Source organism: Lepisosteus platostomus, chromosome 10 (genome assembly GCF_059453375.1).
Source record: "Lepisosteus platostomus isolate fLepPlt1 chromosome 10, fLepPlt1.hap1, whole genome shotgun sequence".
In the NCBI taxonomy this organism is placed as follows: domain Eukaryota; kingdom Metazoa; phylum Chordata; class Actinopteri; order Semionotiformes; family Lepisosteidae; genus Lepisosteus; species Lepisosteus platostomus.
The window spans coordinates 1,737,388-1,764,549 of NC_142620.1; the positions used below are offsets into that span (position 1 = coordinate 1,737,388).

General features: G+C 41.3%; 1 protein-coding gene across 1 annotated transcript; it reads right to left on the bottom strand.

The window, feature by feature from the left end:
- On the bottom strand, positions 1 to 27,004 carry setd3 (SET domain containing 3, actin histidine methyltransferase). The gene is made up of 13 exons (XM_088647408.1): positions 26,898 to 27,004; positions 22,819 to 22,955; positions 21,358 to 21,450; positions 20,726 to 20,874; positions 19,948 to 20,020; positions 18,846 to 19,102; positions 11,345 to 11,403; positions 10,841 to 10,955; positions 8,470 to 8,544; positions 6,966 to 7,132; positions 5,726 to 5,811; positions 4,967 to 5,127; positions 1 to 2,214 (listed from the first exon to the last, which is right to left on the bottom strand). Exons 2-13 carry the CDS (start codon positions 22,919 to 22,921, stop codon positions 1,816 to 1,818), a joined length of 1,737 nt encoding a protein of 578 aa, XP_088503534.1. The 5' UTR covers positions 22,922 to 22,955; positions 26,898 to 27,004; the 3' UTR covers positions 1 to 1,815.
- Positions 27,005 to 27,162: the final 158 nt, after the last annotated feature.

The window sequence follows — 27,162 nt, forward strand, 5'->3', positions numbered from 1 at the left end:
TTCAGGTGAAAATGTCAGCTATGTTTAATCTCCTAGTTTAACCAAGGAGCATAAATTACCACACAGTTAAGACAGCTTTTAACAGGACTGTTCATTTCTATACAAACTCAAGTTCTCTTTTAAAAACCAATTTATGTGAAACACAATCTGTACCAACTCCAAAACTGTCTTGTTAATGAAGAACAACATTGTATTGTATACTGATAAAGATGTGTAATCTCAGTAACTACACATTTATATACAGAGCAGCAATTACATCAAGATTGTTACAAGGCAAGAGCATCTGTACATCATTAAAATGGACTATAGCATAAAAGAAAGTTGCTTATCATCTTACTCCAAATGAAACAATTACAAAACAAACTACAGTGCAGGATAGAAATAAAAGGAATTGTACAGAAAAAGTACAGTAGAGAATTTGAAAACTAACTTGCTTGTCAATTTACAATTTTTCCTCACTGAATAAAACAAGATGCAAAGGTCTGATCATAAAGGATATTAAACATAAAGAGTCTCTTTAACCTAATACTGATATCATCTGTGTTCATGGTTCATATGTTTGACATGATGTGAAACATATCACAAAGAAAATATTTAATGCACTGAAACCAAAGCAGTCATTCCTGTAGAAAGTATAAATGAAACTTGTATGAACTGGATAGGTCTAGAATACTTTCTGAAGCCAGAGCCATTTCTAAGGCCAGTTTGTATAACTCAGTTTAATACTTCCAATGACACTATGCTGTATACCAGCACTTAGTTAACTTACTGTACAAACATCCCATACTAAAACTGGACATTTGTAACATGTTCAAATGCAGTATACTGAATAAGTATATTTTAAAACCTATTATATACTAATAGGCATTTTTTATAAATCCTTTGTAAACATTTTCTAATGTGGGTTTTCTAACTTTTTTTTTCACTCCTCAGGTCAACTTTCAGTTATAAATGTTCTTGTAGTCAACATTCCAGAAATGAGGGCTCTTAACATTCATACAAACTATGATTCCCCAGCTCATGCATATTTATAAAACCATTTATTGACAAGTGAATGTTTCATATAATTTAAAGAAAACGCTTAGACAAGTTAACTTTCCAAATCCAAATCTCACCTCCCATTACAAGTACTGTAGCTGAGCTGAAAGAACAGCTCCCCCCAACAAAAATATATTTTGAAAGATTATCCACTGGAAACACAACAAATACTCAACCCTGCATAAAAGGTACATAAATGATTAATGTCAATGGATGCTGGTTATTTTTACAGGAACATTCATTCCTAGTTTTGTTTTACATTAAAAACCTGAAGCTCTGGCGTGTGCGCTGTACATATCACCCCCGCTAGATATACTTCGTATTTCAGAAGTAAACATTTTGTCATTTTGCAAGAACTGAGCTTTATTCTTTACACATATAAAAGGTACATTCAAAGGATTAAGTTAAACCTAGAAGGAGCTGACAAGTAGCCTTCATGTACTTTTTTCTTTAAAATGTAAAGTCTTAAAATAAGCTGAGAAAAATATTAATATAAGCACAATATAGGCAAAAAAGAAATAAAACCAACAATACTTTAAAAATGACAAACTTTAATGTGTCTCTTTTTGTTTTGTTAAAGATTTACAAGCAGCACTAACTCTTGAACGCGTCTCTGGTGCAAACACTGATCTAAGCCACATGGGACAAATATAGTCTTCACGCAAAGGTTTGCCATTTCAATTATATATATATTTTATTGTCACTAGATGAACAAAACTAGGACTGCCGTTCTGCTTCAGAGACATCTTTGCCATTCTCTTTGGCATCTCCAGTCTTTCAGGCACTTCCTTCTCCATATGGGGTTTCTCCGTTTTCTGTCTCGGTGCCACTGAGCTGCTTACTGTCTCCATTCACTAAAACGTCACCACCTGCATTCTCATCAGAGAGCGCCTCATTCATCTTCAGCTCCTCCTCACCTGCTTCATCTGCCTCTTCTAGCTTCCTGAGAATGATGGGCAGCTTGGAGTCGGAAACCGAGTTCTCCAGCAAAGAGATGTTGCTCTCTTCGTACTTGGGAAGGGGGGCTCCTTCTTCCAGCTGCTTCTGAAAGTGCTCCCTTTTGCTTTTGCCGCTGGCCATGGCCTTTTCCAGTATCTCCTTCTCTGCCAAACGTAACTTAATTGCTACCTTAGAATGGAATGAAAGGTCTGGTTTTTCTAACAATGACCTGTCATCCTGAGAATGAGGGGGGGAAAAAGAAGGAAAGAGAATCGATGTCAATTTCTCTGACTGCAGGACTGGATTTTCAAAGCTGTGTGTGCATGTTTAGCCTGTGCAAGCATTCTGCGATGTGCCTGTAAAATAATGCAGGACACTTCCTAGACAGGTGGAATGGCTCCAAGTCATAAACAACATGAATAAGAGATCTGGGGATGTAATGCCAAGTGTGCCTCCATCCTTCATACAATAAATGAGAGAAAATGTTGTACATTATGTGAATTAAATATGCTACTTAATTTGCTAAACCTGCGACTGTCACAGCTGTGACAGAAAGGAGGCATAAAGGTGCTGGTCACGTCAGCCTGTTGAAGACATGGTGGTGCAGAAGAGACCTAGCTTGACAAAGGCAGCTGTAACTCACGCAAGTAGGAGATCATCAATAGATGATAGTAAAGAAAGCCCCTTCTGCCTATGATCATCCTACTAATGAACAACAAATCATAAACCAATTTAGGCTCAATACCCACACTCCCATCAACCTGCTAAAGGAAATCAGAACTAACCCATTGACTACACGAGACAGCGAAGTGCCCATTTTCAGGGATCTGGTTCTTGTCAAGCAGTGATGGCAGGGGTGCCTGGCGTATCGCAATCCACTTGCTTTCTTTCACAAAGGATTTTTAAAATCCTCATGTATCAAAAGTGATCCATCACTAAATTTAGTTTTTCTCTTTAAACTGTGTTCCTACAGCAGTGCAGCAGTCAGGAGAAGGGATTACCTTGGTTTCCTGATTTCATTCAATTCAAGCTCTACCTCAACATGATGAAAATGGGAGGTTTCATTATTTATTACTAATGACCCACTGCTTTTTTAAATTATTCTTTAACTTGAAGCTTTTTAAATGTGACTTTTTGTGAATTTAGCCCTCAATGTTACAAACTAAGTGCCTGACGTCATTGTCTCTAGAAAATACAACACCACCTAAAATATTCTGTATAATTCAAGCAATGCATTCACAATGGGTAAAGAAAAACACACAAATAGTAGTGAGACTTCAGGACTATCACTTGCTCTCCCAAAACCAGGCTTTAAGAAGAGCACTTTAAGAAACCATAGCAAACATTTTTATTTTTCTTCTTTTAACATGAACAGTATGGGTTAACTCATAAAGTCGGTCACTGTTATGAACAAACTTGCCTGGATCACAAGAGATCTTTAGAAGAAACCTCAAGCAGGTTTGGCAGGTGACAGGTCACAGATGTTTTTACTTTATCAAAAAAATTAACCACACAGAACCAGCAAATGGTTGCACTGTACATACCAAGGAGCTGTTTTAGAGCAGAGCTGAAGGTTTGTTGCAGTGCAATGCAAAGACATGAGACTTTAGGCAAACAATTTAAACACAGGTCAGTGATCTAGCACAGCACACATGCTGCTGTTATCACAGAATACAATCTTGCTTGAGATTGTTTTTTATAGCTCTCATTAGGGACAGGAAGCCCACTTTTGTAAGAAGGAAATACATAATTTTGCAGACATCCAACTGCAGACATAATTTTGCAGACATCCAACAATCTAAAGCTAAAGGAGTGCATGTGTGAGTGCATGCGAGCATTTGTGCATGACATAGTCTTGGCTCTGTGAGAGTGTGTGTGTGAGGCAGGGTCTTGGCTCTGTGAGTGTGTGTGTGAGGCAGGGTCTTGGCTCTGTGAGTGTGTGTGTGAGGCAGGGTCTTGGCTCTGTGAGTGTGTGTGTGTGTGAGTGTGTGTGTGAGGCAGGGTCTTGGCTCTGTGTGTGTGTCTGTGTGTGTGTGTGAGGCAGGGTCTTGGCTCTGTGAGTGTGTGTGTGTGTGTGAGTGAGGCAGGGTCTTGGCTCTGTGAGTGTGTGTGTGTGTGAGTGAGGCAGGGTCTTGGCTCTGTGAGTGTGTGTGTGTGTGAGTGAGGCAGGTCTTGGCTCTGTGAGTGTGTGTGAGTGTGTGAGTGTGTGAGTGTGTGAGTGTGTGAGTGTGTGAGTGTGTGAGTGTGTGAGTGTGTGTGAGTGAGGCAGGTCTTGGCTCTGTGAGTGTGTGAGTGTGTGAGTGAGGCAGGGTCTTGGCTCTGTGAGTGTGTGAGTGTGTGAGTGAGGCAGGGTCTTGGCTCTGTGAGTGTGTGTGTGTGTGTGAGTGAGGCAGGGTCTTGGCTCTTTGAGTGTGTGTGTGTGTGTGTGAGTGAGGCAGGGTCTTGGCTCTTTGAGTGTGTGTGTGTGTGTGTGTGTGTGTGTGTGTGAGTGAGGCAGGGTCTTGGCTCTTTGAGTGTGTGTGTGTGTGTGAGTGTGTGAGTGTGTGAGTGTGTGAGTGTGTGAGTGTGTGAGTGTGTGAGGCAGGTCTTGGCTCTGTGAGTGTGTGTGTGTGAGTGAGGCAGGGTCTTGGCTCTTTGAGTGTGTGAGTGTGTGTGTGTGTGAGTGAGGCAGGGTCTTGGCTCTGTGAGTGTGTGAGTGTGTGAGTGTGTGTGTGAGTGAGGCAGGTCTTGGCTCTGTGAGTGTGTGAGTGTGTGTGTGAGTGAGGCAGGTCTTGGCTCTTTGAGTGTGTGTGTGTGTGAGTGAGGCAGGTCTTGGCTCTTTGAGTGTGTGTGTGTGTGTGAGTGAGGCAGGTCTTGGCTCTTTGAGTGTGTGTGTGTGTGAGTGTGTGTGTGTGTGAGTGAGGCAGGTCTTGGCTCTGTGAGTGTGTGTGTGTGAGTGAGGCAGGGTCTTGGCTCTGTGAGTGTGTGTGTGTGAGAGGCAGGGTCTTACCTCTGTGCTCGTCTTGTAAGTTTTCAGGAGCAGTGTAGTTCTGGTTTCCAGGAAGGTCCAGAGTTTTATCTCATTTTCCCAGCTGACTGGGAACTCCGCATTACCAAGAGTAAAGATTTTATCGATGGCATGGTCACCAACAAGGTACTCTTTCAGCTCATCTGCAATCATATACATTTAGTAAATACAAATATCTCATACTTTGAGGATCAAAGAGTTCATCTCCATATGCAATTTGTACTTAAAAATGAATGTACCTTTCAATTTAGTTACTGTATATATGCTAGATTTTAGTATTACTTTATGGGTAATGAGATTATATTCATTCAATAAACTATTGTGCCATTTTTACACATATTAAGCATTGTATCTAAGCTGCTAAACCGACCTGCTGGGCTGCAGTCAGTTTTAAATTGACATTTCAAACTGGGATAGTGTAGTGCTGCTTCAAGTAACCAATTGTCTTGCCAGAGGTCATGGTCTTTCTACATGCAATCTACGACACAAATACATTCTGTGTACATGTGCATAAATATTTCAGTTGTACTGCACTATTCTTTTGTGTTAATTTTGCGACATCTGTTTGGAAGGGCTTGATCAATTAAGCACCTTAGGGCTGCTCCTAGTAGGACTGTGCAAGAGGCACTCAGGCACAGGCCAGAACTGCATCTTTAGGAACCAGGCAGAGCCACAAGCCAGAACCTGCTGGAAATCCAATCGGACACAATAACGGTGTAAAAAGCCACGAAAGAGCCTTACCTTCAGTCATGCAGAAGACCCGCAGGAAGGCCAACAGCTGGGCAGAAATGGGAGGCTCACTACAGTGCAGTGCAAAGATACTGGACCTAACGCAAACACAATTCAAGCACTACTCAGCCATCGACCACAGACACTGCCGCCATCATATTGCATGTTTTGAGCTTTTCATTAAGGACGTATTTTCAAAAGGCCAAGGAAAACAGGATATTCTATGCCATGTAATAATCTTCATCTGAATAATTTTAAAACAAATGCAAGCGAAGACTGTTTGAAACAAACCATTAAAAAAAAACATTTGATAACGATTACAGAATATCTAAGCAAAGATGGAAAACAAACTTTCCCCGTGTACACTGGTTCTTGAAAGCTTTACCTCTACTTTAACCGAAACTCAGTTTTAATAATAATAATAGTGTCAGTTGAAAAAATGAAATTAGTTCGTTAGAATTGCATCAATCCTCAAACAATCCATTCTCAGAATAGAAGGTATGAAAAATGATTGGTACCCAACCAATATCATATGAACTCATCTTTTTTAAATTAAATCACAGTACCAGGAATACAGCAGGGCATTCTAGCAGTATGTGTTAGTTCTACAAGGCATATTAGTGATCTAACAGCAATGATTACATATCAGGTGCCAGTGAATTTTCCACCTCTGCTGAGAAGTGATTGATCTGAACAGATGAAAGTCCAGTGAACTCAATGCATTTTTAAACACACTGAATAATTTATAATTTACCGTTTAATCATTGCAAAACTCCATCAGATTTTCATCTGATAAGTTTTGTTTAAGAGAACGCTATACGTTAGTTTCCTTCAACATTACAGTATATAAAAGATCATTTTAGGAGGCCAATACTTTCAAGCACAACAATGTATCGATCAAGGGCTTAGAGGAACATTATACAGGACACAGCTGACATTATTGCTTTTGAAAATGCATTATGGAACTCTTGCAGCTTTGCAATGAAATTATCCCTGCCCACTTCTTCACCAAGAGTGAATTCCACAGAGAAAGTTTAACCAATATCTCAGACCACACGGGTTAAGATATGGTTTGCTTTCTGCCTGCAACAATGACACTTTATTTACCCCCTGGAAATAAGGGAGAAGATGTATTGCGTACATCATGAATGACAAGCACGGGCCTCGTCACTACCCGTGGAAACGGGAACGAGCCGCACGAGGAGTGCCCGTGGCAGGCGTGGGCGGCGGACCGCGAGGCGGCGGTACTCACGACGGGATGCCAGCGCGCGCCAGGACTTCTGCCTTCATGGCGTAGAGCCGCTCGCTCTTGCTCACTCCGAGCTTGATCTTCACGCGATCGTGGGAGTTGTTGTCGTGGAAGAAACCATTGTGGATCACAAGCTCAGCATTAGACCTGGTCCCATAGAAAATGTAGATCTGAAAAAAATAAGCAGCAGGTGAAGCTTTCTTCTGTTTAATAGAGCATATTAAGCGTTTCAAAGGACACAGTTTTGATTATCTGTGTATTTTGTACACTGCGGGATTTATTTCACATTTTCTCTTGTCCTGCAGACTGGTCAACTGTGTTAATCTTGCCCTTCCATTCACAGCAAGACAAGCACAAGATGGCAAAAAAAAAATGATAAACCAAGGCGAAATGTGCAATTAAATACAGTATCTGCTAACCTGCCTTCCCTACTTTGTCTTAGTGCTCTTTGTCTTTGATGTACAAATACAAAGGCACTTCTTATCGGTTGACAAATTAAGTATATATAAAATTAAAATGAACATTCAAATATTCATCATATCATTATGTTTAACTACTATCTAGCATAAACAGTCAAAACACAGCTATATCATGCTGATAAGCCCTTATAGGAACAGCTATAGATGGCCGATTATCTTTACCTAATTAACGCGAAGCAGAACTCTCCTTGGACTGTTCTGATTGCTAGTGTTGTGAAATGATCGTATCTAATGAATATTCAGTTCTTTTTTACAGCTCTTAAAAACATCCCAGCTCTGAATGAGACAGTTATACAGACATATACAACCAGATGGATACAATTAAGCACAAATGAAAACACTGCAAGAATAACTCATTAGTTGCTTGTATTGATAAGGTGTTGAAGGGTTTGGTGCAACACTGTGAAATCCTTTGAGAAATCAGTCAGCAATATGAGTGATTGTGTTGCTACAGTTTTTGTAACTGCATCAGTTTCACAGCTCTTCATTCAAGCTGTCCTGTGCATCTGACCAAACCCTTCATGTTCTGTAGAATAAATCACTACCTGTCCTGGCTGCATAGCTATAGTATAAACCCACTTGTTATGAGACTTGAGAACCACTTCAGCATTTTCTTCTGCTACAAAGCTCAGATTCCCATAAAAGGAAAAAAGGTCTTCCTGAAACATGAAACATGCCATGCCAGAAACAAAGTAGACAGACACAAACACACACACATTCAAACCAGGGCCAGTTTTCCCAGAAACCAATTAACCTACCAGTAAGTCTCTGGACTGTGGCAGGAAACTGGAATATCCAGACAAAACCCACGTGACATGGGGAGAACCTACAAACTCCACGCAGATAGCACCCCAGGAATTGAACCCAGAGCCCCAGCGCTGCAAGGCAGCAATGCTGATCACTGTGCCACTGTGCCACCTACAAAATCACAGCATCAAACAGAAGACTAACAACGAAAGTCTTGCTTTGTCATTTCTGAGACTACGAGGGCAACATGAGTGTCATGGCTGCTCAAGTTAGATCCTCACCTGCTCGTCCTGCTTGTAGTCCTGCAGGGCAACACATTCGCATCTGTCATCTTCTAAATTGTAGCCAGTTGTGATCTAAAACACAAGAAAAATGAAGATTCTGCATATGTATTGTGCATAGATGTTTAAACAAATATGTATGTATTACTGGATGCAAAATAATCATCTTTTTTATTTGGCACAGTTTGTACAATAACATTTTTTAACACAGAGAGTCACTTTCTCCCGGTCAGGATCTCCTGGAGCCTGACCGTGGAGCACTGGATGCGAGATGCCAGCCCATCACAGGCCTGAGAGCGGGGCTACCCACAAGGCCACAGTGCCACCCTTCACAGTCGTAAGCTGCATGCTCCTAAGCTTACATGTACCGAGTGTCTCTAGAAAGTTAAAGCAGATCATCACAGAAACCTGTAAACCCCTACATAATGAAACACAACCATGCTACGCGGGATGTTTAACAGAAAGTAATCATTTCTCATAAACTGGAAGTCTTTGGGCCATATTAATTTTGCGTTATGACAATCTCAAGAGATGCAATACAAGCAATAAATGAACAAGAAACAATATCACTTCAGAAAACACAATGTATCATCTGGATATCTCAGATAATTAAAAGCCATAGCAGTACATATGAATTTTGGAATCAAGTTAACAAAAGACCTTGCAAATGACTAAAATTAAGAAAATTGAATAAACCAATGGATTTGCTTATGATTTCCATGGAGGGATATATACAAGTCTATTAAAAAAATAAACTTGGAAATATGGCTGAAGAAGCTACAACCAGTTTTATTAAACATTAAGCCTCCCTAAAACCTAGGGAATACCTTAGAAGCTGTTTCATTAAACTGTTTAATGACAAGCTTTTCCATTTTATTCCCTTAGTTTTAAAATAAAATTTTACTTTATAATATAACACATTTCTGTATGCATACTTAAGAAGCTTGTTGGAGGAAATATATTGCTCTGTTGCCTATTAGAAACCCAACACATATTATATTCAAATAAAACATTTAAAATCCACATTTAAAATTCTGTTGATGTTTTAAGCCGATAATATTTATTATACCAAATACAAATGCCGAACCTGAACTAAGGGCAATGAACCACTGGAGGGATGTTTAATTAAAAAAAGAACAGAATGAAACAGCACCATGTTTTTGTTTGATCTTTCTCATTTGTACTGCCTGCAAAGCAAATGTTGCTTTTGTAAGAAAGATGTCCTCCCAGCATACTGTACATTAATGGTCTTTCAAATATTTAAGATCTTTAAAAACCTTCTACAAACATCATTTAAGACATCCCAATAATGCAACACAAAGCAACCACTGCAATTAATAAGGGCTACTAATCACCCCAATCATCAGTGATTTTATCTTCGGTGTCAGATAGGCTTCTTCATAACGCCTTCCTGCTCAGCTCTGCACCTCCTCTCAGTCTCTTGCCTGGCTCTCAGTCCTGGTCCTGGAAGGCCACTGTGTTTGCAGGGTTTTGTTCCAACTGGGCCCTCAATCACCAGTGCTGACCGGTGCCTGTGACATATTTGCTTGCTGGTTTAATCTTTTATTTCTGCACTCAATCCTTTGTTTGAAAAATACACTTGTTAAAGTGCATTATTTCCTAATACAGCACATACATTTTCATGCCATGTCTCTTCCACTTGCTAATTAAAAATGTGCTCCCTTATTTCTGATTAAGGAGCTATTGATAGGCGATCAACTGATGATGATCACACACAGCTGGAATGACAGTGTATCAGACACCTCCCACAGCAAGTCAGCTTGAGTCCAGTTGGTTATTTTTCAGCTCACACACCTAAATGAGGGCAGTCCTGACATCAGCACAGGGTTCATTCATGGCAATTACAAACCTCAACCAGTTCTTAAGGAGCTGAAAATACATTTTAAAAAATAGCATGCGATTAAGATCTCAGCTGGAGCAAAACCCACCCAGACCAGGAATGAGAACCACTGAACCAAAGGAAATCGCACAAACCATACAGCAACACAGTCTCTGACCAGTAGGTGTCACTGTGCTCTGAAGGGCAATGTGCTGTGGCTGAGAAGAGAAACAAGCGAGCTCAGTTCCCTGTGAAGCGAAATACAGGCATTCCCCTTTAGAATGCCGCCCTGCAGGCTGCACAGCTGTTTCTACTACCTGCGTATCACGTCTTAGTGCCTGCGCTGAATCTGGTGTACTATGGAACAAAGACCGTACCACCAAAAGAGCAGAAATTAGAAACCAGTTCATGCAAAAACAAAACCAGCCGCATCAATAATGTGCAAGAGCCAGGAGCCCCCAACACTGCAAGGGACAGTGCGGTTCCGGACCCTTCGGAGGAGGCGGCCGGGACGCGACGAGCAGCCCTTACGAGCCCGTTGGTGTGGTTGCACATGTCCCAGAGCGGGATGAGGGCCAGGGTCACGTGGCTGCCGTCCTCTGTGGGGATCTGGTTTTGACGAGTCATGACTGAGGAGACCGCCCATCTATGACACAGCAAGAAAACACCGCTAGCCCAGCGCAAACTTGAGTCATCGACCAATGGAAAAAAAAGGTTCTGTTTCAATCATTTTCAATCACTTTTCTTAGAAACAGACCCAGTTCCAGTTTTACTTCATGCCACGTGTGACGGATGCATATGCTTCATATTTTTGCAAATGATCCTAAGTTACAACTGGCCGTTTTAATATAAAAAAATGTAAAAAAAGCAAAAGTAACAGTGGAATAGGTTAATCACAGGATAATCACTCAAAGCACACGCCATGGCTTCGAAAGAAATGCAAAAGTCAAACTGGCCTGCTGCTGTTAATAGCAGGATAAACAGTTTGCAATTTTAAAGGCTGTTTTAATTGAGCACGATTTCAGCATCACCAACCTGTAGTCATCGTAGGTGAAGGAATCCTTCAAGGGCAGTTTGCTGGCATTCGGATGGGTCTGGGGATTGAAGGTGAAAAGAAAAGAAAGAGGAAAGGTAAAAAAAGAAAAACACAAATCAGTCACTAGAATTTCATTATCTAGCTGCCTAACAGATCCTAACAAGAGCCTAGTGAAGCAGGCAGAGTCCAGCAGCGCTACAGAGGGATCATCATGGCATTATGCTCCCATACATCACTGTCAACTTAATTTGTTGTGCCCAGCAGCCGTCATAAATCTGCTTCATCAATTTGTGAGACAGAAACCCACCAGTGCCACAGAAATCTACATTTAAAGATACAGTAGCCCTTCTCCAAGGGCTCATTTAAACTGCATGTCAAAAAAAAAAACCTCAAACGAAAAAATCAAGTTTTATTACGATGTTTTGCAATGTACCTTTTGGCGTATGTGAAATTGTCATTAGAAACACTATAATAAACCTATATTTTATCAATATTTAAATTTTTTTACTTGTATATTGAGCAATCTTGTGTATGGGTGCCAACTACAATACACTGTACAAAATGATTCTTCACCTCACTGTCAGTCTCCTGTAACATCACTGCAGTTTTATTACAGACCGCAGGGATCTAGAGTTCCCTTAGTATTTTGGCCTGGGTTTCTTAAAACAGGAATGTTTTTATTGAAAAAAACCTCAACAAGGATATTTTAAAATGCTCAACATTTTAATTAATTTGTTATTTATAAAAGCATGGGACAGACCGATATATAGTTTATATGCTCTATTCCACATTAAGGGTTTGTGCCGCGTTCATTATAATGTACAATAATAGTAGTGGCTTTCGGAAAGGCTCTAGATAGTCATAGCTGCACAAACCAAATAACACTACCACTAAAATTACAAATGAAAAGATCTTGGGGATTTTAAGATGTCATTCTGTTTTCATTTGCATCAGAAATCAATGCAGCTATTGAAAACGCATTCAACAGCGGGCACAAAAGTCAACGTCAATGAGCTGAGATTTTTCTTCTGCTGCAGCTAACAGGTCAGAACTGATTTTTCCTCAACAGACAAACACACACAGATGTCCTGTATGCCATGCTGGGACAGAAACACCCATTCCCAGGATCCCACTGCAGCAAAGGGAATCTCTCTCCCTCGGAGATGAGTGCAGGATCTCAGTCTCCCAATTACACATCTCATATTGTTCAGTTTGACTGCGACTCCTCTTATACCACAGATTAACACAAGGTCAGCCTGTACAGATAAAGGTCAACGGGGTTTTCCTAAACTGAGGCAAATAACAGTTTGAGACTGCTCTCCAGCAGCAGTTAGGGAGGGGGACAGGGGGAATGTGACTTCAAAGCAGCCTTAAAGCTGCTTGCATACAGTATACTTTGATTGACAACCATTAAAAGATAAGGTGCTAGACAGCTAGCGAGTCAGATTCTGTGGTCCCATAATTCCCAGTCTTGGATGATGCACTGTAAGGCTTGTGTGGGGGAGGTAGACTGAATTAAAGTGTTGTCAGTAGCACTAAACTTAGCAAAATTATGTAACGGTGGGCAACAGAAAAAAAAGGCACAGGAATCCTTTAAAGGAGACTTCAAGATTCTTTGAGAATATTCAGATATGCATTTTAAGAGTTTCAACGGTTTTGTTATGGTGGCAAGGATGCGCAGTTTCCTCATATTTTGCACGCCTGAGTTCTCATGTAATCCTAAATTCCTGGCACTTGTGTTCTGAGGTTGAGTTTTGCCTAACACACTTCCGGCTTTAAGAGGGAAAAATGAAGATTCATTATAGGGTGGGTGTGCAAAAGCCAATCATTGGGAAAAAAGCCAAAATGTCTGGAGTTATCGGAGTACGACAACAAGCAGCACCCCCACATTGTGTCAGGTACAGGGAACCGATTGCTTAAAAACATTAATGACGTTAACAACAGCAATGGCAGAAAAAAGAACTGCTTTGCAAACACTTCTTCCTCTGTACTATGCTGGAGGCACAGTGCTTCAGAAGTACCTATAAGTTTAGATTAAGAAAAACGATTAAAAAGGTGAGGAATAAAGCCTTCAGAGTGAACTGTCCATCAGAAGACTGGAGGACAGCAGTGCAGCCCCCCCACAAACACGCCCTCCTCGTTCGGCCGTTGCTGGTGCTCTGTGTAGCGTGCAGCTTCCTCTCTTGATGCATTAGCATCACAAGTGGAAGGTAATTTATCATTTTTCACAGTGGAATATGTGTTGGCACCATGTGTGGGACAGTAGGGGATGAGGTACAGGGGACTAGAACCGTAAATCAATTAGAAAACAAAAGCTCACACGCAGTGAGGAATTTCAGGCAAATTATATATCATAAAAGACTGCTAATTGGCTAGTCGCTCTCGGGGACTATTGCTTCATTAAAAGCCGTTTCAATTTTTGTGTTGCTGCATTTTGTTCTCACTGCTGTGTTTGCTGTCCAATTGTTTAACATTTAAAAAACATAAAGATGAATTCAGTCATCAATGTAAATGGATATTAAATTAGAGCAGATGAAAGATCCTTTACACAGACTGAAAATTGTTTAAAAGTTTGATTCTTTTTGTTAGGCAGTTAAAAAAATACATCAAACTCATTCTGCGCAGAGAGTCAGCTTACAAGGTTTTTTTTTGAGGGAATTGCTCCATTACTGCAAAAACGTTTCCTTCCACAAATAAAAAGCGGTCAGTGCAGGACTAGGGAAAAACAAACAGTTACCCAAAAAGAACTACACAATCACATCCCCACAAGGATATAGCAGTGTCTGCAAAGGGGCTCTATCCTTTCCTCGAGCCAGCTCACTCTTGCCATCATGCGCCATGGATGAATTTTAAACACATACTACTATGGATTTGTCAGATCCCACTCAACATACATGGTAGGTACAATCAGGTCAATTCAATTCAAAGCCAATGCGACAAGCTAATTTTCCAGCCCGGTCATCTGCAGCAGCAGCAGCAGGAACACAGACACTGACAGCAGTCATTACAGAGACACGGACCTTCCAGTCGCAGACCCACTCTGACCAGCACTGAACAACCAGTTCAATGTATTGGCACTAATATACCTACTAATAGTTAAAAAATTTAAATAAACCCAATATTGTAACATGACGTAAGTAACGCAAAACATCTGTAATGAAATTTCTATTTTAATTTAAAAAAAAACACCTGATGTCTTCTAGCTCAGTCCTGTCACCTACTGGTCTTTATGAAAATGTGACTCTATAACGAATCTTCGTACAAGGGACCAATATTAATTTACTAATAATCTTCCTAGAACTGCAATGTTTTTCATTTCATAGAAAAGGGAATGCAGAACATTCCATGGGCTATATAAAGTTGAACTGGGTCTAAATCCTCTGCCTGTAAAAGTGTTAATGGAACAAGACTCTGCCAGGTCTCCACTGGAGGGAAGCAGGAAAGTGCTGCACATTGCAGGCTCATCCTGACATCCTCATACTAAGCCCTCTGCTTCTTTGGGGCCTCAAGACTTGAGTGAGGAAATTAAACATTCTCCGGATTTTCTTTTTTAAAATGACAGTGCCTTCAAATTAAAAAAATTATATCCTTTGATTAAAAAAAAGAAAGTAGAAAAAATCAATATGGCACATTCGCATTTCTGAAACACCTATAGCTGAAAACTAACAAACATTTAATAAAAAATATGTCAATATATCTACAGAGAAAATGACAAATACATTAACTATTAAATATCATGGAATAATTCCACTATTTCTATAAATATTTGATGTCTTATCTTGACAGTAATGTGAAATGTTCATATTTCTAATTGACAGTTATTTAATGAAAGAACAAAACAGCGTCAGCAAAGATTTTTAAAAATAATTTATAAAAACAAAGATTTTTTCCCCGTCGACTTGCAGACCAATGAAGCTTAACGCAAAAAGACTGAGCATCAGAACTCAGTGGCAAAGGAATTACTGTACTATTAATCAGGCCGGGAAAGAAAACAAGCAAGCCTGGATGCTGGAAAGAAAATTAAGGACATTTTACAAAACATTTACATTTAGCACTCTCACATCAGTCTTCGGATGGAGACAGCATGGTTACTGTATCATAACTTTATTCAGATTCAACCCCTGAGCGGTCCAAAGAATGTTCACATCTGCTTGCACAGAGGACAGCATTAAATCTCATCACCTAAATCGAACAAAAACCTGTTCCACCTCACGAGCTGGAGGAGTTCTTCACATCGCTTTCTCCAGTTAAGAGGAAGAGAATACCCACAAACCAGAAGGAAACTAATGTGTCAGACATTTAGTTTTGGTCTTGTACGGTCTGCAACGAACATACTTCCCCTGCTTTTCCACCGTGCGAGAACAAAATCTGTAGCACAATGCCAGTGGAACGACCCTGACAAGAGCACTGCAGTGCACAACGGAACAGTCCCAGGCCCCCGACACGGGCAGGGTTTCTGCTTTCATCAGGCAGAGCCAGGCCAGGCGGGAGAGGAGGGGAATGGATTCCTTATCTTTGGGAGCCTCAGTAGGAGGAGATGGCATCTCCTTGCTGTGTCCACAAACGGGCGATCAATCACATTCTGCATTAGAATGTCAGCGGCAAAAAAATGACCATGTCACCAGTATCTTTATGAACTATTATGACAGATCAGAAATCACATAAAACTACCCGGGAAAGCTAAAGCCAGCAATGATCAAATGCTGGCTGGAGGTTATGTACGGACATGCATCAGAGTGAGAGATACTCTTAAAGGCTGCAGAGGAAGTGAATGACCAGTGAGCAAATGGATCATTCTTGTGTGCAACCCCACAGTACAACCCCTCTGTGCAAATAAGCAGTATCCTGAAGTGCACTGAATAGCCCAGGTCTTCTTCCCCAGAGTGCAGTTTGAAAAAAGTCATGACAACACCAACTGACAGACGGCCAGCATCCAAACACAACCCTTCACTGCTCCAGTGGCTACATTACAGGTGCTCTTAATGACAGCTCAGGTGCAGGTCATATCCACATAGGAGTCTGAGAAAATGTACACATCGCACTATGCAGAGAGAACAGTAGCATCTAGACGAGTATGATCTGAAGGCCGGAACAGATCAGGGTTGGATTAGCATACGGACAGAAGCAATGCTTACTAGTTCTGAAGTCCAAAAGACAAAGACACCTGACCAGACCTATACAATTCCCTGGACGTTTTAAATACATTTAAATGCACATAATATACAAGAGACGCAACGTTTCGGCTGTGGAGCCTTCTTCACCCATCACTCCTGAATAAGGTTCCACAGCCGAAATGTTGTTTCTTTCTTCTTTTCCTTTCAACATGGAATAAATCTTTACCTGTTCCCTTGCAGCCTACGCATGCTGACACAGCTGCCTACTTGTACTGTATATAATACACTATATGTACACATGTGCATTTACATATATACCAAATCTTATTTATGCTGAAGAACCAAGTTTCCTTCAATAACGAGAGCTAATTTGTTCTGTTAATTTTTCACCTTAGAGTACATCTTGATCAGAAAAGTGTTTCTAATGCAGGTGAAGCAACCCAGGATATTATCAGAAGAGGTGAAAACAAAAAGCTCAAATTCCAACACGTTAGAAGTATATCCATGAGATCATCAGATGACAATCGTACAAGAGACAAAACTGCTGTAACACACAAAGTAGAGACCCTTCTGACTTGGATATTGGAACTATCTCATATCTGAGAGCTACCATCTGTTTATGCTGCATAAATGGTATAAGCAGCTATATTAAGAAGATACAGCCAAATAATTAATGTTTAAGGAATTAAATTCTACCCTTGACCTGAGAGCAGTACAGTATATAATTGAGCATTAGCAATAAAAACCAAGTATAATAGTTAATAGTCTCTAGGATGTTTCAGCAGGTGCGGTACCCAGAAAAAAAAATACTTGAATGCATTTACAGGTCAACATTTTACAGCCAAGACTATCTGGATAAAATATTTAGCACTAAACCCTTTAGGCCTAGATTGTGAAGAGCACAAAGGCAGCTCTGTATTTGAAGTTGCATGTCTCCCCCTTGTGGCAAAGACACACTGTGACAGATTCAAGCAGTGTCATTGCCAGCTTATCAGAAGCAAGGAAATTGAGTGCAAAAGGTCATCATAAACCAGCAGTTACCTGGCTTAAATGTGATGCTGCGTGCTGAAAACCTTTTTAAAACCTTATTCCATAAAGTAGCCACAAAACGTACGAGTATCTGTACAAATACAGCAGTGGAAATTCATTAAACCGCTGGCTAAAGAACTCAAAACTCATGTCCCTGATTTGCCTGGACAATGGACCTCAATACAAAAATTGAGATTATGGCTCAGGCTTCTGCTGAACCACAGCCCCTGCAGGATGGTGTAGTTAGACACGATACATTTAGTAGTGGGAACTCATTCAGCACTACAAAACGTAAGTCATGATAAATGTTGTATCCTTCCTTTCTTTTACCTTTTAGCGAACATTTTAATATGTTCACAAAAAAGAATAATTCAAAACATGTACTGCAGACCTGTCCCTATCCAATGAAACCCAGCTATTTTGCCAAGTACTAAATATACATCGTTCGTGCTGAACATGCAAAAAGAGCTTAGCATAGCTGGCAGAAATTTTATTTACAGTTTAGAGGCTCCACAAAATGAAACTTACTACCAATTGAGCCCAAAGAGAAATATTTCTGCTCTATTACTTTCCTATGCGAACAATTAGCATTTTCCACAATTTTTCAACATGAAAATACTGTCAAGACAGGAGTTGGGAGGGATCTGAAAAAACACCTTTCATGACAACCGAAACAGGGTCCCTGCAGGACCAAAGATCAGGGCCTCTGGCCTTATAACAGTATATACACATGCAATAATAACCACTTATTGTTTAGCCTGCCTATCTGTGCCCCATATAGCAAGTATACTTATTCATCTTGCGATACTTTCTGCTCAGTGGCTCAGCGGTGGCTCTGTGGCTCAGGATCTGCGCCTGTGACTGGAAGGTTGCCAGTTCAAATCCCGCGGCCGGCAGAGGAATCCTACTCCGTTGGGCCCCTGAGCAAGGCCCTTAACCCTAACTGCTCCAGGGGCGCCGTACGATGGCAGACCCTGCGCTCTGACCCCAAGCTTCTCTCCCTGTCTGTGTCTCCATGGAGAAAAGCTTGGATATGCGAAAAGACAAATTCCTAATGCAAGAAATTGTATAGGGCTAATAAAGAAACATTATTATTATTATTATTATTATTATTATTATTATCAGGCTTACCTCGCTGTTCAGGGAAATGAGCACACCCCACACAACTGCTCGGCTTCACACTTGCGACAGCGGAGACTTGACTGACCTGCTGGCTCTCTACACGTTTATGTGTAACCCGAGCCAGAGTGAGCCTGCAGCACCTTGGCTACAATAAGACATGGCAACACAGGACTAGGCCCGGCAGCGGAGCACACGGCCCCCCCAGCCCCGACACCGGCGCGAGCCCGGCACTCACCTGGATGACCTTGTAGAAGTACGCATACTGGCGCGCTGTGTTTTTGTACTGGCTGAAGACGTCGTGGATCGCTTGGGTGGACTGGAGGTAGTGGACCTCGTCCTCCTCGAAGTACAGGGGGATGTCGTACTCGCTGGGCAGGGTCCTGATGTAGGGCAGCCAGAAGGAGGCGGGGTTTGCACGCTCACACAGCAGGTGGAAGGCCAGGGTCACGTTGCCCATCGCCTGCAGGATCCGGTCCTGGCTGTACAGGGGGCCTGGAGAAATCGCAGGAGGAGGGGTCGGTCGCATGGGTTCACCGGTTCGGTTCTGAAAGGGTTTGCTGCTGCCTCCCGAAAGGAGGATAACGTAGCACAAGAACCGAACGAAAAAACAACAGGCAACCGACATATTTATTTCTGCTCTATTTGAGTAGTATTAAAAGAGTGGATTTTGCAAACACAGTAAAGGAGGGGAGGTTTATTTGGTGTAGACCTCTCATTAAGCCTTCTTTCATTCTCCAGCTGTATCTTGGATTCTCAGATTCCTCTGACATTTTTCACACTTGTCATCTAAACAATATCTGCAATCGTCGTGGCAACAGGTACACTGGCAGGCACCAGCGCTGTGTTCCTCACCTGAGCTAGTCCCTCACACCTGTAGTGTCTCTCAATCTGTTACAATGCTGAAAAAAATCAATAACCCTGTGATCAATAAACGGCTGCACAATACCTACAATGGTCTTAAAAACAAAATGCTGGAAAAGATGCAGAACCCCTTAAACCAAGAGGCAAATTGGAAAAGGAGATAAAACCTTGAGAAATGACGTTCTTTGCCATTTCAAAAAAGAGGTAATGCATGCCTTTTATTAGCATTAAACAAGTAACGTCATCCTGTCTTACAGCTAAAAGTTTTAATTTAAAGGTTCTGCCAGTACTGAATATTCTCTTGAGGTGTATTAAATGTTTTTAGATTTAAGAAAACTGAGTAGTGATTACATTATGAATCCAGTGAAGCAGCCACACAAAGTGTGAACATTGTTTCTTTAGGAACACCGCTTGCGCATGATTATTAAACACACCAAATCATTATTGCCAGAAATGAGCCATAACTAAATACTCACCTAACACAGAATTTTTAGCCGATTCTACCGTCATCAGCATCTTACGAGGAATCCACAGAAACATTTCCTCTGCCTGTAGGACGTGAGAAAAGACAGCTTTCTTAACAAGACGCACTTCAGTTTGACAGCACTTTTCATATATTTTTCACATATTTTGCACATAAACAACTCATAAAAATACTCCACTTTCAAAGTTTACAAAAACATGCTGACAGACTGTTGCTGTATCAGCAATGACAGCTAAGAGCAATGACAAAGGTCTGAACGTGTCAGGTGTTCCAGTGGGAGCTGTGCCAGTGAGTGTCGTCCACAAAGGAACTAGTAAAGTTTACTCCACACTGAAGGGGAGAAAGATACCCAGCATTTCCGCTGTCGAGCCTTCTTCAGGTGTTACACCTGCACTTTTAAGGTACTGTATAATGTACAGCCACACGCACACGAGGAGTTAGCCAACTTCATTTGAAAAGTAAACAATAACGTTCCGAGTCTCTTTTGTATGACAGAAAATATCTCAACATCTAGCTACACCAAACAGGGCTCCCAAGAGGTGGGAACAAACCCTCTCTGTCCAGGGCCCTCAGATGAACCCACCCTTTCATTAGGAGGACTTGCCTTCCACTCACTCACAGAGTGAGTGGCACCACGGCCACACTAACCCACGAGTACCGTCTTATTCTACCATTCAGTCACGCTGTATCTTCTCCATCCTGGAAAACAACGGGCTATCTGAAAAAAACAGGCATGAGACTCCCCACGAAGCGAGAGAAAGAATACAAACCTTAATATCCCTCGTTGCTTTCAAACCATAGCCTTCTTCTGCGAAATTGGAGATTTCAAAGCCTTCACACGAGGCTCCGTTTTCTGCTGCCCATGACATGAGCTCTGGGAAAAAGTCGTCCCTTGTCCCATCAAACACCACCGATAAACCTGGACCCGTGAGAAACCAGGATCAAGTCATTTTAAAAAAAGACAAGTGACCTGCTGCTGCTATTATTATTATTGCTGCTATGTTATTATTATGCACAAAATAATGGACAGATACTCAAAGCATCAGAGGGCAGAAAGGGGGGGTGATGTGTATTGAGAAAGAGAGCAGGAATGTTCCAGAGAAACCCCTTCTAAAATCTCCATCGGAAAACAAAATCATAATTGGTCCAAATTCATATTCACCTGGATATCTCCACTTTAACCACACATTTATTTACAGTGAACTCACTGACGAGGACAAGTCTAACGCTTGGTCACAAAGTCACAGGAAAACATAAAATGAGGTTCTGCAACAAATCAGCTCCTGGGGAAAACCTGAACTCCTTTCACTAGAAGAGCTAATAGCATGGAGAATCTCTGGAGGAAGTGCTCGAGAGGAAGCTCGTTCAGAAAGACACTGCTCCCTGCTGAAGGGGGAGATACCTTTCTGCTTTTTGCGGATTTTCTCTACCAGCGATCGGATCTGAATGTACTCTTCCCATTCCTTTCCCGGAGCTGGGGCCGGGCCGCTGCACTCTACGAACAAAGCAGGATACATAAAACCAGGGAGATTGGTTTATAATGAATTTTCCTTACGGAACTACTCAAATTGCATGGGAAAACAATCTTCGAAAAACCTCGGAAAAGTGAATAAAAAAAACGTTTCTTCTGCAAATAGCATTTTAAAATTTACTCAGTTCTTACAAAATATCATGTGGAATAGTAAAGACAACTAATAACGTCCAAAGAAAGCAGTCTGTCTGCACTGCATAGTCTATTTCATGTAAGAGCTGGGGCTTTTCTTGACCATGTGACCTTCAGGACTCCTGCCCTGTAGTTCAGCCAATATCCTCCAGGTGTCCCTGTAGGTACGCTAACCTCAGCAACTTTAGAATAACAATTTCAGTTCTTACAGCAGATACTGTACATATATTTGCACTTCAGAAATACCTTATAGGTGGCACAGGGCATAGTGTAATATTTGAATACACTGAAAATACATTTTAAAAGCATGACTGGATTTGTCTCAGACAATGCCAGTTACATGATCAAGGCATTCTTTGAAGACCGTTGCCAAATTTAGGACATCTGACATGTAATAGTTAAATGCTTTCTGTTTTCTTGATAGCAGACAAGGTTGCTACAACAGTGAAAAGTTTTTATACTCTGTCCAAGAAGGAAAACATGTTTAAAGAACAGATTTGAGCTATTATTTGATAGATTTTAGCTATTATTATCAATTATATGCCTCCTATTTCATGCACAAAAAAATGGGGCACTTGATATTCTGCTGTAGAATATTGGTTGAAGTACATTCATTTTTACCCAGACTTTGTGGGAATTGAAACTGATGTTTCACTAAATACTCTGGTATTAAAGAAGCTGAAAACACTGCTGACAAGATGTAAGAGGCTTGGAAATGTGGCTCTCTCCATCTGTGATGCATGGCAAGACTGGTCAACCTAACAGTGGTTTGAGACTCATAATGTTACAATACAATATGATCCAATAACGAGGTATTAACAATTGAATCCTGAGCTTTGGCACAGCAGATGCAAATAAAGAGCTAAGAAACAGAACTGTTAAAACCTTCAGTGAAGTTTCTGCATGTTTCAAACTGGAAAAACTAAAAAAAGGTGCATGGTGTTGTGGTAGTAATGCTGCCTCTTGGCGCTGCTTAAGTTGTAGCATTTAAATAACTGAGATGATTAAGGTAGCACAACATCATGATTGTTTAATAAGTGGCTTTAGGAAATGTTATGTCAACCTCTAGGTGTTGGAGGACTGAAATAAGTTTAAAAAAAAACCCATGTCCTAAGATAGAACATCCTCACTGAGATACAGCAAACCCACAGGGATTTTATGCACCTGCACAATTACCACCTTAACAAAAACAGGTCTTACTTTGCAACAGATCCGAAACTAAATTCATCATCTCCTTGGGGGAGACCACTGAGGCAGCCCCAGTGCCTGATTTCTGGGTCTTCACTCTGCTCTTCTTCCCCATCCTCAGACTGGAGAAAGATCAGGAGGATGCTTCACTGCACAACAGGGGACAAAGGGACAACAGAATATTCCTTGATGGACGTTTATGTATCAACAAACATATTTAAAGTCAAAAGATCCAAGCCACAGCCATGCAAAAGCTTTTCTGAAACCATGATGATTTCTAATTATGATTTCTAGTTATCACAGCTTGTGATTCCTAAATCTTCCCATACATCCTAAAATACTGTCCTTGTTAATTTAAGCAGCCTATTGGAAGATATTAAAATTTAAAGCTGTTCGACAAAAGCCTTACCCACATCTCTTCACTAGGTGGCACGCTTTACGCACCTAACAGCTCGATAACGAAAAGAAAAGTATTTTACAGTTGCTAAATTAAAAAGGCTGCACTCCTAAAATAATCTTCAGGAACTCAGCAGCAGTGACAATCACCAGCTTATATCTGATGGCCCCTCTCTTGTTCGTTATTCTACTACTGCACGTGTGTGCCGGAGCTGGGCATGCAGCTCAGAACCACAAGGCGCAGGTACAACAGTGGCATCTCCTCCGCCAGCACCGACACAGCTCCACCGGGGGGGAGGGGGTACAGCTTGGTCTGTGACACCTCACTTTCATGCTTCGCCTTTCATCTTTCATATGAAAGACGAGACCCCAAAATAAAATGCCTGGGCGAAAGCAAAAACAAAGGGCATGATCTGGGAGCTGAAGAGTGACGCCACTTCTGACGCTGGAGGTCCACTCGAGACTGCGGACAGAGACGGCTGCGTGATGCGCCGCATCAGACTCTTCACAGCCCTCTTCGCTTTCAAACTGTTTGAATCTGAACAAGCTCGTAATGATATTCTGAATGCTGTGCGTTCAAGACCTGGACTGGCTGTTTTCATTATGCAGAAGACTAAATGGCATCTCCATGGAAACAGTGCTCTGTGGTGTGTTAATGTGAAGCACTATTTCAAAAGACTGGCTTTGAGGTACATTACATTAGGATAAAAGCACTCAATACTTTATTTTTAGGCAGACTGTGTTTCATCTTGATGATTGCACTGAAAAAGTTGACAATTTAATCACATGGTCCTTAATGGAATTATTAATAAGTGTATTACTTCTTAATACATCTTGCTAAGTTTCGCAAAACTATTTGTAATACAAATACACCGTCAGTCTGTTCTAATTTAGAAACGCTTAGTCACTTTTCCATGATGAAACAAAGTATTGCACACAAAAAAATTGCAATTTCATAACACACTCAGTTTTAGTACTATACGGACATTATCTTGCAGTACAACTAGATTTGGAGTGAAATGTGTTTTCTGTGGAACCCAGAGGCCTCCCAGTTCCACTGAGGAAAACCACTGATCTAAAACACAAGAACATTAATAACAGACACTTCACACAAACCACATCAAGGAGATCCTGTGAGGATCAGACCTCAGGATATTCCAATAAAGCAGCTTTCAAGTTCTGACACTCTCCTCAAATAAAACCCGCAAAGAAAAATAGTGCAGTATGCATGAAGGCCTGCCTCTGTGCAGCAGAGCAACACAGCAAAAGCATCATCCCACATCATGTGCAACTGCACACTCACAACTTTATTCCTGCTGGGTTGACACTGTACTTCACTTCATGCCGTATTAAGCAGACGTACAGCTTCCAAACATCAGGAAAATCACTTTTTTACTGCAAATCACGCAACTGACACATACAGCAACATAAAGAGAACCCTCACCAAACGAGAACTGGCACCGCTCCGTACGCCTGTTTACCCCAAGAAGCATGTGCATAAGAATATTTCCTGAGAGACAAGAGTGCCATTCTTTCGAGGTGCTTGTTCACAAAAAGAAAATGCTGTGCCTTGGCAAAAACAAATAGTTCATGGGTGAAATGATCAAACCGTCAGTGTATGGCAACACACAAAAACCCACTGGGTGATGCCAGTTCCCCTCACTCATCCAGCACTCTGAACTGCCCTATAAAAACCTCATCTATTCTAGAAGGAGCAGTGTTGCTCAGCGCAGCGGTTGCCAGTTGGACACAGAAATGACAAGTCAGTCTGTCAATCAGTTTAGTTTACTCTATTCCATAAAACACTCATGAAACACTGATACTTTTTCTTCGGTTACAATGGAATAACTGGTAACGGAAAATGGCTCAGGGTCCACCCCCAGGATACTGCCAAATAGAGCACTAAAGTTTTCAAAATAACTGCCAGGCACTTCCACACAGCTGCACAGCTTTGCTTTCAAAATTCCTGGCCACCAGTGAGACACATGGTTCACTTCCCTTGTCACTTTTACGAGACCAAGCCAAGACTCAGTCAAAAGACTCAACGACTGAAACCAAGTGCTGCACATGTGACACAAGGAAATCACTGGAAATAACTCAGACTTTTCCCTTTGAAGTCAGAACAGAACACTGCTGAGTAAAAATATAAATCAGTCCTTATTTGGGGTAACCGAAGCAATTCTCTAATGTAGGGAGAACACAAAATCAACAATTACATTTTCAAGATGGGCTGTTGGCCATTGTTTGAATTGTTAGGAATCTGGTTGCAACTCCAGTTTCCAAACTGCTGCAGAACATTTTATATTTACCCTCCATTTATCACACCTTTTAAAGAGAATTGCTTCTGTATACAGTATTTACTACTCAACACTTTTATTCATTTTAAACTCCAGAAAAATAAGAGGAAAGGCAGATTCCCCCCGACGTTTAGCTTTCCTGAAGGAAAAATGACCTACATCAGCACCGAACAGTAAGAGTGTCTGAGCGCACAGACTGAGCACTGTGTAGATCCAGGCACCTTTAGAAAGACCCACACTGATGTGACACCCGAACTGCCTTCCATCTCCTGTTATCAAGATTTAAAAAATCAACGTTGAAAAAGAGGTCAATCTGTAAATAGAGTGCTTTGACAAGACAAGAAGGATGTTTACAACTGAAGAAATGGTGCGTCATGTCTTGTTTATTTGGGTCGACTTCCTGAGACATCCAATGGAATTGCACAGGCTGGGTAGTTTGCAGAACACACCCACTACTCTTTGTGAAGACGCCCTGAAGCAGAGCTTCTAGAGAGAAAATCCTTACAAAGACCCCAAGCTATCATTCAGAGCTGCTTCTTTGCCGAGATGAGGGATCAAGTCTGCCCACGGCCTACGGAGAACATTTTCAGCCGACTTACCTATCAAGAGGAATGGAACTGCAGATGGACCTGTATGATTGTCCCCATTGGGCCAGTTTTACTTGTTACTAAGAAGCCCAGTCAATATTAAAGCCGACCAATCAGGCGCTTTGGATCGAATGTGCAGCTGCATGACCTAAATGAAGCGACTTGCACAAGTCAGAAATTAGAAACCCTTTCGCCCATGCAGGCTTCCTAACTGCACTTAGCTGTTCTGTAGGACGGGAGCAATATCTAAGATTTTAATCATGAACAAAAACAGTTCCCACCAGTAATAGTAAACACCATGGTGATGTTTAATAAAGATATTATATATCATGCCAAAAATCCCTTTTGCCTCCTGTCACAAAAGTACAGCACTGAATAGCTATAGTAACAACCACCATTCTCTTCTTAAATGGAATGAAATTAAAACGAATTTCGAAAAATAGACCCATGTAAGGTATTTGGCATGCTTCGGACAAAGTCTGGCACAACACTGTGAAGCCATTTGAAACTTTGGTGTATCGCACAGTGCTGTACTGCAGCACAGCGCCTTCTCTTCCACAGCAGACAGCAGATGCTCTTCGGCCTTTCTGAACTCTCTCCTGGTAGGAAAACCTAAGGGAAGTCGCCGAGGCATTCATTACAACCAAGGGATAAACTTTGAGGAGGAAAAGTAAATCTGGACGGTGGAAATCGGCATCTGCCCCGCGTTACTCAACACAGTAAAACAGCGTGTGTCCCCGACATCAACTAGAACCAAACCTACGAACCGCCCATGAGTGTGTGATTTTGTAGCATTATTGTATAACATTACCTCCAAATTAACTGCTGCAGGTCCTGTCAGCTTGGAGTTCAGTCCTCACCCAGTTGCTCTGAGAGTGCAACCTAACCGCCCTGCCACCAGATTAAACCACGCCTGCACCACTGTTCCTCTTTGCGATTGAATAAAGAACACTTCCTGCATACATTCTCAAGGGTTTTGATTGGATAAACGCTGAAATACGTCCCCTAGTATTTCCTCTTTCATTGGGTTAATAGGTATGTCACTCAAAACTAGGCTACGTAGTCCCACCCCCCAG